This window comes from Xenopus tropicalis, chromosome 5, assembly GCF_000004195.4.
Source record: "Xenopus tropicalis strain Nigerian chromosome 5, UCB_Xtro_10.0, whole genome shotgun sequence".
NCBI classification, from domain to species: Eukaryota; Metazoa; Chordata; class Amphibia; order Anura; family Pipidae; genus Xenopus; species Xenopus tropicalis.
The window spans coordinates 99,879,541-99,894,734 of record NC_030681.2 but is presented as its reverse complement, the minus strand read 5'-3'; the positions used below and the strand labels follow the sequence as shown (position 1 = coordinate 99,894,734).

Here is a 15,194-nt window from a genome sequence, read left to right as displayed (position 1 = left end):
TAGCATCCGGCAGCGGCTGGGGAGGATTTAATTTTTTTTTTTTTTAAATGATAAATTATTTAGGCACTCGAGGGCCACCCCCTAAAGCTGCTGCCCTAGGCACAGGGTGCTTATATATAAATACAGCCCTGTCTCCAAAAAGCACTGAGAATATCACAACTTACACCAGAAGATGCTGCAGCTGGCATGCAAGGTAATACGCTCTACAATAAGGCAAAGCAACTCCAATTTGTAGTAAAGTAAGCTGCATGGCCCAGTAGAAGAGATTGCCGTTTATTAACAAATAAGCGCACATTTGAGATTCAAGAGTTTTTTCAAATTAGAAAGACTCGAAAATTTGATTTTTGATGAATCTGCCTCCCTGTGTGATATTAGCCTAAAGCCCATGATATGTACCCTGTCCACTGAGTCCCTCACATTTTTAGCTTACATAAATCTTTATATCTTTTATTGAACCAAAAACATTTTTCTACTACTACAGTAAATATAACATTAAGTTATTGTACTCTGTTTCCCTTTTATTTTTTTCATGTGTCCATTATCTCCTTACCCCATCATACACCTCATCCAGTTCTTTAGTATCCAGAATAAAGTCAGGAAATCCAATCATATCATATATGGCATCTGCCTAAAAAAAGAAAAATATTAGGACCATATTCCATGATTCTGTTTATAATATATGATGTTTTTAAATACCGCCCCCCCCCCAAACACAGAGAAGTGGTCATTTGTTTCGAACCCCCAACCCCAGTGACGATTCTTTAAAATTCTAACTGCCCTGGGATCCCTTCCTGCAGAGTTTGCTGATACCATATTCTACCAGGTATACCTTGAGCCACCCCGAGTAGGTTCATGTTCCATGACAGAACTTACTTACTGTACTGCCTGAGTCAGTTTATTTTTTAAGGAAGAAGCCCACCCAGGGTAACAGGTCAGCAATTATAGTCACTGGTGGGTTCCTTACAAACTGGTGTTATCAGTGACTTTATTTCTTTTTTTCTCTCATATGATATACCAGTAACTATGATTTATAGTTAATGGTCATAAGACGTTAATGTGGGAACTGAGCATATGAATAGTAACCTAGTAAGTTAGGTTGAAAAAAAGACGTACGTCCATCACTATGGACAATAAGTTTTTTATTGTATCTTGCTATGTAGGCAATGAGAAGCTTACAGACATTAGAGAACTTGGTTCTTGCTAGCTCTTGTAAGCAGGGCTGGATATGATGGACGTATGCTCATTGGCCCAACATCACTCACACCATGTTGACCCCTATGCTTGCAAATTACCCCCCACCTGTGCTGCACGCATTACCATGCCATTAGATACCAAACAGCATTATTGGGGACTGGGCAACTTGACAGCTACTTGCATCCCAACAAATCAGTCCCCATGCAGATGCAGCCAGGGTGCCATGCCACTCATAATTATGCCACCCAAGGCCTGAGCATTTGTAGCTTGCTTGAAAGCAGTTTGTAATGGGACTATGCAAGGTTATAAGGAAGGTTATGACCAATCAAAGCTAGTCGAGTTGAAAACTACATACTAAGGGGCAGATTTATTAAAATGTGAGATTAGAGCTCATCAAAAATTACCCACTTCCTGTTCATTCCTATGAGATGTCTAGAAGCACATTTAGCAATGGGTGAAAAGTTCACTAACTGATAAATACGCTTCTAGAAATCCTATAAGAATAAATAGAAAATGGGTGAATTTTTCTGTGGTGAGCTGTAATCTCATATTATGATAAATCTGCCCCTAAGTCAATAATGCCTTAACAAAAATTAAAAGTAATTCTACATTAAACTCCTATTAAACTCCTATTAATTAATGGTTATTTCTATTAGCCCTTGACTTGAAATTATTGGTTTTTAGTAAGCTCGATTTTACAGTTGTTACAGTTACAGTTTGCCTTGATACACTTTTTCTTTATTATAAATATTCTTAGTACATCTACCTATGAATATAGCACATGTACTGTACCATACCTACCTTTTCTTTAGCAGCCCTCCTTGTCTTCTCATCCATCCATGTTAGGCCACCCAAAGTTAACTCAAATGCATCTCGTATCTCTGAGATCATTTGCTCTGCCTTGAGAGAGAAGGGGTCAAGAATAGACAAAATAGGTGGGCCTAGATAGACAACATAGATGGCCATAGATATTCATAGACAACATTGAGCTTATGTATTATTCCACAGATAGAATGTTTCCACCTACACCCCTCTGGCACTCACAATGTTTTTGCTGTTCTTGTCGAATGTAGACTTGACAAAGAGAGATCCTAGAGCAAATCCAAGAGTGTCATCTGTGTTAGACAAACAGGTCTGCCAGCGGGGAGTACAAGACTAAAAAAGACAAAATGTAGAAAAGAAAGATGACACTCTTATACAATGAGAATACAAAGAGAAGAAAAGTAAGGGTGGGAGTAAGTGATAAAGTTGTAATTCTAGGAGACAAATTAAAACATTTGCATGAATAAAATAAGTAAATAGTCAAAAGATAAATCAAGTTAACAGCCTATGCTTTTTGGTTGACAGATATAAGTTAACCATAGCAACCAAACAGTAATTAGTTAAGATCAATCTACCATGTGGTAAAAAACAAAAACAAATATCTTACTGAGTTATATAGGTTATTGCACAGGTGTAGTAAAACTCCTATGTTGGTAAATAAACTCTGTTGTTGGGGGAAAGTTTTCAAACAGACAATGGGATTCTATAGTTACATTACCTTTTTTGCCCCATAAAGTGACTCGAGGAGCTTGTCCTGAGCTTTCTCAAATCGGGAATCAAGACTGGATGACATCTTTTGCACCAAATTCCATACCAAGTAATTATTCAGAAGCCTGCAGAGCAGTACAGATGTAGAATATGACCACTTAGTCAAATATACTAGCTAAGAATAGTATCTGAACATCCATAATAGTATTCTCTCTTTCATTAAAGCATCATCATCATCCCTAGGACTACTACAATGTAAATGTTAACAAATGCATCAATACTGTTTCTTTGTGGCATTTGTGCCTAACCTTACTCTCAAAGAACAGACTGTGTACTTTTTAAGGCTTACATAGGGTCAGTGTTGTTCACAAGTTCAGACACTTGCTGCAGATACTCTTTGCCATATACAACCACTGGTTCTGTGTCATTCAAATCCAGGGGAGATAAAGCAAAAGTCAAATAATCCATCCAATCAAAAGCAGGCGCCAGACTCTGCAAAGATACAAAAATTACATGAACCAGAAAGAAAATCTTGCTATGCATGTTGTATCTGTAGTATATATCTATTTATAATAAATACCTTGTAAATGTCATTCACAATTAGAAGAAATATTAAAACATAGCGGGGCTAATAAAGAGTTAATCTCAAGCTGCAGGCATACCTTCAGTTGTCTCAATAGTGCCCTTAAGTCTCCCCATATTTCACCTGTTCAGACGATCTGAAGCCAAACAGGAAGAAAAAACGCTGAGCTGTGTTAAGAAAATTCCCATAATGCCTCACTCCTGCACAGACATGCAGACCAAGGGAACATGCTCAGTTTGTAAGACTATGAGTCAGCTTCCTGCTGATTGGCTCAGATCCACATTCCTAAGTGGGGGAGTGATTTCTTAGCATTCATGAGGGAGGAGCAGGAGAGAGGAGACAGCAGAGAGCTGCGTGTCTCTGGCACATGAATTACAGACACAACAAATCTTTTGACAGAGAAGTCAGTGCAGTGTTTCTGTGAGTGCTTATGGCTGTATTTACATAGACCTTTCTGATAAAGCTTACTTAGTTTTTACCTTTCTTTCTCCTTTAATGCAAAAATTTTATTGGTTGCCATGAGTAGGTTTAAAAAACAAGGTTCTTACCTGCAGTTCACTGATTGTCATACGATTGTAAATTTTCTCTTCATCTCTCCTTTCATCTTGTGGAACTGTAAGATTTGCTAGCAATGTTTCAAACTCCAGAATCTGTGTCATCTGCATGTCTACAGAGCCTGGGCTTCCCCCAAGGAGTTCTCCCACACTCACCATGTACTGCAGATAGGCATCCAAGACCTAGAGACAGAGTCCCAAAACATTATTACTGCTTTTCAATGAGAATCCATGCTATATTTTTAGTTTAGAATAGATTTTTAATGTTCAGGGAAGTAATGCAGGATTTAGTAAAGCTTCTCCCATCAGCTTCTTATCAGACGCAGTAAAATACAAAACTAAAATAATTGTTAGATTTATATACAGTGGCATGGGTAACAGTATGTCTTACCTTCCCATTAGCTGTTTTGTTCAGATAGTAATCTCTGGAAGGGAGAAAAAGCCCAGACTGATCCACCTAAAAAGAAAGGACATAAAATAAAAATAACTCCCTATTGTCTTTTTGCCCCCTCTTACTTCCATGCTGTACCGCACCTTAATTTTCAAAAAACGTATAATTCCACTGCCACAAGTTTGAGTAGCAATCTCTCTTCATCAGCACGGCTTCTTAAAATCCCACACTTCCTTTAAGTTTCCTTCTACCTACACCCAGTGTATTTCTTTATGTATATAAATTACTTCCTTCCTCCGTTTGTCTGTAATATTCTCCAGCTCTAGTCTCCCATGAAAGATAAACATTGTTAGCTATTTGCTAGTGTTTCATTACCTGGATTATATTGCTGTTGGAGCTCTTGGAGTCTGCACTAACAAAAACACTGAAGAAAGGGGTTGCCCGATATGTTCCTGAGACAGTCTTCAAAACACTCATAAAGTTTTCACCTCGCCAGTTGCCAGAGATATTCCATCCACCAATCTTAGAGAAAAGATAGCAACAATATGTTGTTCTAATCCACTTAAAGGGGAAGAAAGGGCAACCAGTACTATGCCTACTTATATAAATGCAGAGCACCAACTTTAACCAAAGTTATTTAAAATGATTCAATAATTTTTTGGTGTTACTGGTGCACAAAAGAAAATGAATATGCTGCTGGATTTAGATTTTGGGCTAATACATACAAAGAATTGCTTATGCTCAGTACAATATACTTGCACATACCCAGCTTGATTAACAATTTAATGTACCAATGTATGTTTCATAAAATGTTAAGTAAAGCATAAGGGCGTCAGTTACACCATACAGCCTTATTTATCATTTAGCATTATTGGAGTTATTCAAATTAATGTTAAAAGAAAATACTGTTTTTTCTACCAAGGAAAAAATAAAGTATGCTCAAGAGATCCAAATGTGTCTCTTCGGTGACCAATGTACCAAAAAGCATACTAAAATAGATGCTTGGCTTTACCAATTAAAGACTATTAAACAAAGCTTCTGCCCGCATCTGCCCACAAACTTTCTAAATACTATTAATTAATTTTAATGGTGGTGTTTTTGTCATTTCTTTGAGTCTTCTTCTTTGGGCCCCCCTTATCTTATACAGGGACCCTTTACAAATACTTAAACATTTATCATAACAGCACTGTAAATTTAATGTCATTGTCAAGTAGGTTACAGAAAGCCAGAATTTATGTCACTTTGTAATTTACATAAATTGTTTCTAATGATTTTATGATTCAGTGACTCTTCTCTTGCAGGTTTACAACTAGAAAGCGGCTTCAGTCCTGTGGCTAAAGGAACGGTGGCCATAAAAATGCCTATTCAGAAAGACTGTGTATTAATTTGTTCTATAGTCTGTTGTGCTATAGTCTGCTGTGGTTTCTATCAGGAGTGAGTTAATAGATGGCAACTCTCAGTACTGACTGTGTCTCACCTTCTCAATGAGGTCTGTAAGAGGCTTCTGTCGCAGCTCTTCAATTCTCTGTTCTTTCAGACAGGAGAGATAGAAGCGCTGTGTCTTCATCTCAGCCTCACTGCTGGAATTAAATGTTGCATTCTCTGCAAGAAAGGAAGCAAAAGTCAGCTTGGGCCAATAATTTGCCTATTCTTGTGCCCTTAGGTTTTAGGCTTTTAATTGTATGGTAGTGATAATACAATAACTTTAAATAAAGAAACACATTCTTCAAACAACATCACAGTTCTTCAGTTTCTCAGTTGTAAAAAATATATATATGCACTGATTTTTTCAACAGTGGGGCTGATTTACCCTGATAGTTGCTAAACTGCAGTTCAGTTGGCTGTAGCAACCAATCAGTAGTGCTTAATGGTCCATTACTAATCAGTTTAGATGTACACTACAGCGTGCAATAATAAAATTCCATGGGGTTGATTCACTAAAGTGCGATAAATTTTATCGCACGTTTTTTTGTGTTAAAAAAGACGCGACAATTAGCGCGTGATTCACAACAGTATTACAGCGTGCGTTAAGTCGCATATCGCATGCGTTAAATTTTGCGCTACCGCATGCGTTAATTTTAACGCATGCGTTAATTTGCGCGCAGAAATGAATATGAACGCATGATTCACAAACACTAAGGCGCGCTAAATATCGCATTAGTCTATGCGAAAATTAACACCTACTTCAGGCAGGCGATAATTATAGAAAAGTACAGTTAATGAGTTTTTGGCAATAAAATATGGACTTACAGTGTTATTTATTCAAGTATGTGTTTTTTTACAAAATTTTACTATAGTATTGGCATGTATGGCTAACATGGCGTTCATATTCGCTACTATAGCGGTGAATATTTAGTCGCCACAATATATGCTACTATAGCGGTGAATATCTAGTCGCCACAATATTCGCTACTATAGCGGTGAATATTTAGACACAAATACAATACTATGTATATTTTGGCGACTCTTTTGTCGCGACTTTGTAATCTCGTGACTTGCGGCCATTTTGTAGCAACTTTGTAATCTCGTGACATGTGCGACTTGCGGGCATTTTGTGTCATTGAGCCTGCTGTATGAGACTGAGACATCATGCCTGGGGTTTCTGATCTGCTACCAGGGAAGAGGCACTACATTGTGACCTTTTTCCTGCGCTCAGGATATGATAGTCTGCCGCTGGGGCCCTTAGGGGTCCATGAGAGGAAGAGGGCAATCCTGCGCAACCTCAAAGACGGGTTGCGCGCCAGGTTTGCCCTTGATGTGGACCTCCGCATGCTCCAGCGGTCGGACCTGAAGCGCAGGAATTCAGATCTGATCGCTGAAATAGCGGAAAGTAATTATTGTACTTTATTATGCTTTTACAGAATACGTTCAGTAAAAGATTTAGCAAGTAATTTGAACTAAAAGTACAAATGTAAGAAATGTCAGGGATGACGAAAGTTCCTGTGAGGAACTGAAACGTTGGTCACAATAAACCTCTGAATATTATTTCTCATCTTCGTGACTACTTGTGAAAATCCTGGGTGCCTGTCTAGATTTTGTTTTGCACAGGCACCCAGGTATTAATGTTCCTTATGGTGTGCAGCTTCCCAGCACTTCGTATTGTATATATATATATACATCTATTTTCAAATACATATGCATAAATACGTTTAAAGCAGGGGGAAGCAGCATGGAGCGGCCCATAGTATGAGTCATTTGGGGAAGGACCACGAATGTTTTAGGGGGCTATGAGGGTTCACAGGGGGAGGGGCCATTGGGGGTGTGGGAGGAGGGGGGCCCAAAAAATGTTGTTGTGAGGGGCCCCGTTATTTATGATGGTGTATGAATGTATATATATATATATGTATAATATATTACACAAAATAACATCTTGAAATACTATCTCACAGAACTTCAGCTGGATGTAGCGCCTCATCTCGAGGCCCAACCCCAGGCCCCCCAGGCTGCAGAGGCTCTCCAGGCCCCCGAGGCCCCACAGCCACCCGAGGCCCACCAGGCTCCAGAGGCCCCAGAGTCCCCCGAGGCCCCGGACACACCCCAGGCCCAGGACACCCCCCCCTTGATTTCTCCCCCAGTTTCCCCCCAGGCCCTTGAGTTCTCCCCCCAGGCCCCAGACTCTCCCCAGGCCAAGCGCTGGGCACCAGGTCCTCCTGCGGACGACGGACCATCACGCCGGACCGAAGATGTGGGGACCCAAACAACACCTGGGTGGACTGACCCCACACTTCGGTCAATGCAGGAGGACCTGGATACCATCAAGGCCCAGCCCAGTTGGCCGAGCTGCAAAGGGACATGCGGGAACTCAAGGGCAGCAAGCCCTAAGTTTTTTTTTTTTTTATAGCATTTTAAAATATTTTATTGTTAAGATTAAAGTTTTTAGTTTTCTACTTTTGAACTGGTTAATGTCTAATAATTTTGCCTTCCTTGATATGGTATTCTATACTTTAATGTAGTTTCTCCTACACTCTTACATTTATCAGTAACAGCATCAATATGCTTTATGGTTTAAATTTTTGCAAATATTCTGCCAACAATTTTGTCTTTAGCCCATTTTGCTGAATAGTAAAGCTTGCGTTAATTAATACATAGCGTATTTTCTGGCAAGTGTGATAACTGCCAATCAAATGTTTTGTTGCCAGAATAATTGCAATATTATATTTGTCCCCGTTTAATAAAGTGCCCATAACATATTTGCCATTTATTCTGTGTCTAAAATCTCCCACTTAATTTAAGCCACTTTAGTAAATGGACCCCTAAGTATTTGGCTTAATATTCTTAAATGCCCCTCCCCCCCCATTTTATTATCTCTAGCACTTCTTTTTTTTTGTTACTTATATTTTTATTGTTTTTTTTTTTTTTTTTGCAAATAAACATTTATACAGCAACTCTCTAGCACTTCTGTGCTCTCCCAGGGCAAATGCGCAAAATGTCGCCAATTTTATGCAGCCGCGTGCGTAATGTCGCGTCAATTAGCGCGCATGCGAAAGCTATCGCACTTGCGATAATTAGCGCGCACGCGAAAAATACCGCGCTGTGCGTGCGTTACTTAACGCGCATATACTTTTCACAACTAAAATATCGCATGCAGTATCGCGCGTAAATTAGCGCAAGTGTGCTTATAGTGAATCGTTTAGACGCGATAAAATTTTTAACGCACGCTATAAATAGCGCACGTTAAAATGCACTTTAGTGAATCAGCCTTCATGTCTTATGCAGCAGAATTTTTTTTAACAATTTTTGAAGTTCATAGGGTGATATCTAAGGCCTTGTTATATTTGCCTTTGTGGTAGCAAGCAATATCTTAAGCAATGCCTTGCCAACTTTTGGTAGTGCCTAAGGCAAGTTACCCTCAATTGGCACCCAACCTCCTCCAGACTACGAGTATAAGGTAGTGTAAGACCCTCACCCCAGCCTCACGTTCATTTACCTTTGTGCCAGCATTCTTTTCTCTTACTGCGGAGTGCCTTTTAAAGCACCATGTTTTCCCCCCAGGGCCCAAAACAAACTTGAGGTAGGCAAAGGAACATACCTATGCATGTGCTTCTTCTGCCTACCCCTAGCCCTGATCTTAAGTGATCTGTAAGAGGTCTGAGTGGAGTGGAAGCATCTTAAAGGAAAACTATACCCCCAGAATGAATACTTAACCAACAGAGTTTATATCACATTAAGTGGCCTTTAAAAGAATCTCACCAAACTGGCATATATATATATCAGTAAATATTGCCCTTTTACATCCTTTCCCTTGAGCCACCATTTAGTGATGGGCTGTGTGCTTCCTCAGAGACCACTTGACAGAAAATAATGCAGCTCTGCTTGTAAGAAGTGTAGAAGCAAAAAACAGAACTCTGTCCATTAATTGACTGATGGGGCCTAGCATGTATGTGTGCCTTGGCTTGTGGAGCAATTAGAAAGTGCCCCCAATTGCCCCATAGACAGTGCCCCCAATTGCCCCATAGACAGTAGCCCCCATAGAAAGTACCCGCCATACACAATGCCCCCATAGAAAGTGCCCCCAATTGCCCCCATAGACAGTACCCCCCATACACAGTGCCCCCTTCACACACAGTGCTCCTTCTTCTTCTGTGGCTCTGCTCCTTATGCGGCTCCTTGTGCGGCAGTGAAAGGCCCTTTTATAAGGTTGCGCCCCGTGCGTACGTGTGATGTCAAAACACACAGGGTGCAACCTTATAAAAGGGCCTGTTGCCGCTGCATAAGGAGCCGCATAAGGAGCAGAGACGCACAAGGAGCAGGAGCACCCGGCTCCAGCCAGCGCATCCCGCTGTCCCGGATAGTTCAATGAATGTCTTGCATTTCTGTAATCTATGTGCTATAAAAACCGGGACAGTCCCACGGAAAGCGAGACAGTTGGGGGGTATGCTTAAAAAAAGCATAGGAGTGCCCAATAGCACATACTACTAAAAAGTATATTTTTATGAAAATGGTTTATTTAAATGAAGCAGGATTTTACATATCAGCTTGTTTATTCAATATATTTACATTGTTTGGGGTATAGTTTTCCTTTAATATGTAAGAATGTTTGGGTACAGCCCCATACTAAAGCATCTGACTTATTTATACCTGTTGTAATAATGTAACACACAATAGTCATTCAGCTATTTAATTGGATCCAACATTACCTATTTAATTGGATGCATTATTGGATTTACTATTTTTCTCACCTAGTATGTGTTTCAGAATTGCCTGGTTCTGGTCCCAGATGCTGTTAAATGTGTTCCATCTTGACCGGCCATCAGGCAATGGGTTCCTTCTCATCCAACCTCCACAAGAATACTGGTAGAAATCCTGACATGGATCTATTCCCCTATCTAGAGAATCCAAAATGCGGCCAGCCACAGAAACACAGGCCTCAGAGAGACACAGTGAGCGAGATCTATCTAAGAGACAGAAACAGAGAAGACAGAGAGATAAGACAGAAGTAGAAAGTAAAGATGCATCTACAAACCACAAGCAATCCAATCCTATTTTCTCTGAGCATCATTTGTAGGCAACAAAAGATGTTTTCAGCCTTTACACTTACATCCAAGCTATGGCTGGGCAAAGATAAGGGCAGGTGCACATGAAGAGTATCATCTGCTTTCCTCCACCTGTGTTTTTCACTCTGGTGGAGGAAAGCATATCCGCTATTATGCACTTCTTCTGTAGCTTTATTCATAGGCATGGCATTTGCCTGTGTGAAGAGACATGGATATTTCCACAAGAATGCATACTTTTGTGTTTCTTGCCAATATCTGCTCTGTGTAACTGATGATCCTCTTTGTTTGCCCCTGCCCTAAAAGAATATTTTCTTAACCACTGCTCACTATACATGGCACAATAGATTCAATACTTTACTTGTCTGCTGATAGCCAGTTTTTTTTTCAAGTGCTTTTGCCACAAACTATATATTGCTGGTATAAATGTGTCAAAATTAATTATAATAAACCATTATAATGTCCCTTAAGGTACCCTAGCCCAGAATTGCTGTGCTGTCACTCATAGTGAAAGGCAAGTGAAACAGTATTATTAGTAGATTAGGGGAGACTGCTGCTCTTGTACTTCTCCAGTCAAATCAATATGCAACTCATTTACTTTCAGTAGATTCTTGTGGATTTATCAGAAAAAACATTGTTTTGTTATCTAACAAAGAATATACTTCTTTAATGGTGGTGGGATGGCTAATATCCAGTAGCTGCAGACTGCATCATGAAGAAAGTAGTAAAAGTTTGGGAACAGGGCAAAGCTAGAGTAATCTCAAGCAAATAGCGCTGTGATTGCCAAGCCTCTTCGCTTAATTTTTGAGGATTCATTGAGCTTTGGCATAGTGCTGAGAGACTGGCGAATTGCTAATGTGGTGCCGTTATTTAAAAAGGGATCCCGTTCTCAGCTTGAAAACTATAGGCCTGTTAGTAGTAGGAAAGCTTTTCGAAGGGGTAATAAAGGACAGGGTACTTGAATACATTGCAGTATGGTTTTATGCGTAACAGATCTTGCCAGACTAATTTAGTCGCCTTTTATGAGAATGTGAGCGGCAACTTTGATGCTGGGATGGCAGTTGATGTCATCTACTTGGACTTTGCTAAAGTGTTTGATACAGTACCTCACAGAAGGTTAATGATCAAATTGAGGAATATTGACCTAGAACATAATATTTGTAATTAGATAGAGAACTGGCTGAAGGATAGATTACAAAGAGTGGTGGTAAATGGAACATTTTCTAATTGGACCAGTGTTGTTAGAAGAGTACTGCAGGGGTCAGTCCTTGGTCCTTTGCTTTTTAACTTGTTTATTAATGACCTGGAGGTGGGCATAGAGAGTACTGTTTCTATTTTTGCTGACAACACTAAATTGTGCAAAACTATAAGTTTCATGCAGGATGCTGCCACTTCGCAGAGCGATTTGGCAAGGTTGGAAAACTGCGCAGCAAACTGGAAAATGAGGTTCAATGTGGACAGTGCAGTCTTGGGCTCCAGTCCTTAAGAAGGGTATTAATGAGCTGGAGAGAGTGCAGAGACTGCAAATAAACTGGTAAAGGGGATGGAAGATTTAAGCTATGAGGTTAGACTGTCGAGATTGGGGTTGTTTTCTCTGGAAAAGAGGCACTTGTGAGGAGACATGATTACTCTTTACAAATACATAAGAGGGGATTATAGGTAGATAGCGGGTGTTCTTTTTTTCCCATAAAAACAATCAATGCACCAGAGGCCACCCCATTAGATTAGTGGAACGGAGCTTCCATTTGAAGCAGCGTAGGTGGTTTTTCACAGTGAGGGCAGTGAGGTTGTGGAATGCCCTTCCCAGTGATGTTGTAATGGCAGATTCTTTTAATGCCTTGAACAAGCATAGTATCCAAGGCCATTGTTATACTAATATCTACAGTTAGTATTAATGTTTGTATATATAGTTTATGTATGTGATAGTATAGATTGGTAAGTGTGGGTTGTGTGTGTTGGGTTTACTTGGATAGGTTGGACTTGATGGAATCTGGTCTTTTTTCAACCCTATGTAACTATGTAAATTTTAAAAGGCATGGAGTCCCTGGTGGAAATCAGTACTTTAGGCTGTGGTTGAAAACTTCACCAACACCTCCCAGTAATTGTGAATGGTACCACTGTTGTTAAGGACTGTGGTTAATATTTTGGAACTGATTGCTTTTACTATATGTAAATGTGATATATAACTAGCAATAAACCATTGCTGTTGATAATGTGTATTTTTGCTAAATGTGTATTTTGTTACAAAAACCAAATTCAAAAACGCCTTAAAAAAAGAGAATAAAAAGTTTGGAAAGTGGGCAATCAATACACATGCATATATTATTTTCAGCTAATAATATATTGGTAGAAAAAATACACTAATTTCGGGCTTGCAAAGCACTCCCAAAAAAGTGGGGAAAAAAGACTAAAACTGTGAAGGTGAAAAGATTGTAGATGATCTTAGAGACAAAGCTGAAATAAGAGACATAACTGAAAAACAGAAACTGTTTAGTACCTGTCATCTGTTGTACCCCAAGAGCAATAAGACTTCCCAGAAGCAGAACCCCAAGAACTGCACTCAGTGCCCCAAGGAGAACCTCTGGTTGAGACCTTCCACCCAAGGCACCAAGGATATGCCCTCTTCCCTTCCGGAAACCCACCTAAAGGGAAAAAAATACTGCATTTATAAATAAAAGGGTAAGATAATAGTTACACGTAAGGCATGTGAATAACAAAGATGAATTGCTTGGCTATACAATACAGATGTGTTTCTGTTACTGAAAAAAGCCTCATAAAAATAATAAAAATATATAAAACACCTAGGAAAAAAGCTATATTTAAAGGCATTCTGCACAGTGTAATGGGATCAATACAGATATCCTTTTCAGTAAAAGGCATAGAGGATGTTAAACTCTTTCTTCTGTAATTCTGTAAACTTGCTGTAACTATAAAATATATATTCCTATTTACATTTTTTAAGTGTTGTGATTTTAAGTGTTTATCCCCCACCTAAAGGGGGTAGGGCCACCATCAAAAATTTTGGGGCCACACACAAGTGCGCAGTACCAAAATTATCTAGCTGTGGGGCCCAATAACTAGTTGTTCATAAAAATAAGTCAGTACTTTAATTGGAGGGAATTTATACATAAGTACCATAAGTTTCTTTGAAAGTAACGTAAGTTTTTGCATAAGTTATGAAAATTGCATAAGCATAGGGGCCCAATCATGTTGCTGTGGGGCCCAATAACTAGTCAGTAGCAGTTCATAAAAATAGTATAAATAATTAATGGGCTAATAAGTCAGTATTTTAATTAGGTCAGCGGAAATTATGTTAAAGTTACAAAAGTTTCTTTGCATAAGTTATGTAAATTGTGTAAGTGTAGGGGCCCAATTATGTTGCTGTAGGGCCCAATAACCAGTAATTCCCCTGCTGCAAAGTTCATGTAAAAGACGCTGATATAATTCAGTAGGTAGATTCCAATGTAAACAATTGGTGTTACTCTATAATAAGCAGTTCATATAAATAGTTAAAATGAATAATTAAAGGACAAGGAAAGGCTAAGTCACTTGGGGGTGCCAAAATGTTAGGCACCCCCAAGTGACTTTATTTGCTTACCTTGTACCCCTGTTAGGAGAAAACAGCACCAGCCCAGGGTACCTGTAGCGGAGCGCTTCCTTCTTCGTTTTGCAAGGACTACACGACAGGCGCATGCGCAGTAGAGTGAAAAGCCGACTTCTCTGTTAAAGTTCGGCTTTTCACTCTACTGTGCATGCGCGCGAGCGAAGACAGAAGGAGGAAGCGCTACAGGTGCCCCGGGTGCTGGTGCTGTTCTCTCCCAACAGGGGCACCAGCCCGAGATAAAAGGTAGGCGATTTAAGTCACTTGGGGGTGCCTAACATTTTGGCACCCCCAAGTGGCTTTGCCTTTCCTTCTCCTTTAATGTGCTAATGAGTCAGTCAGTTCATTGGGGGCAGTGGAATTTACCTTAAGTTTTCTAATCATTGGTCAGTGGAGTTTGTCCCTGAAAAGTTTCTCTGTAATATTTTGCTTGATATGCAAGTTACCTAAATTTCTAGGTAAGTTATGTTATTTTCCAAGCAGTTCTTGCGAAAGTTACACAAATTGCATTTTGGCGTAACTTTATGCATAACTTACGCAACTTCTGTAACTTTTGCAACGCAACCGGGCCCCCTTACAAAAGAGGATTTCATGGGCCCCGGCACAATTGTACCCCCTCTCCCCCCTGATGGCGGCCCTGACAGGGGGTAAAGCACCACTGTCTGATATTCTGAAGTCTAATGTAGAGTTTTAATCAAAGTTGTTGCATCTGCACATTATAGGGCTCATGTATGTCAGCAAGGGCAGTGAGCAAACTGCAATTTTGTAAGAAATTGTCATTTTTTTCCCCACAATGCAGCATTGTTTTCCCAGAATTCTGTCATTGTGGTCACAAAGGGGCAATTCTCTT

The 15,194-nt window shown here is 39.7% G+C and overlaps 1 protein-coding gene across 1 annotated transcript in view; it reads right to left on the bottom strand.

Moving 5' to 3' along the window:
* Positions 1-15,194, bottom strand: part of ece2 (endothelin converting enzyme 2) — a 29,684-nt gene that overhangs the window by 10,662 nt on the left and 3,828 nt on the right. The window contains exons 3-13 of the mRNA XM_002935143.5: positions 13,241-13,385; positions 10,432-10,647; positions 5,730-5,854; positions 4,628-4,774; positions 4,253-4,318; positions 3,856-4,044; positions 3,074-3,216; positions 2,735-2,849; positions 2,239-2,349; positions 1,996-2,094; positions 551-628 (exon numbers count right to left, since the gene is read on the bottom strand). Coding sequence (XP_002935189.1) covers positions 551-628; positions 1,996-2,094; positions 2,239-2,349; positions 2,735-2,849; positions 3,074-3,216; positions 3,856-4,044; positions 4,253-4,318; positions 4,628-4,774; positions 5,730-5,854; positions 10,432-10,647; positions 13,241-13,385 — 1,434 coding nt within the window. The remainder of the gene's footprint in view (positions 1-550; positions 629-1,995; positions 2,095-2,238; positions 2,350-2,734; positions 2,850-3,073; positions 3,217-3,855; positions 4,045-4,252; positions 4,319-4,627; positions 4,775-5,729; positions 5,855-10,431; positions 10,648-13,240; positions 13,386-15,194) is intronic.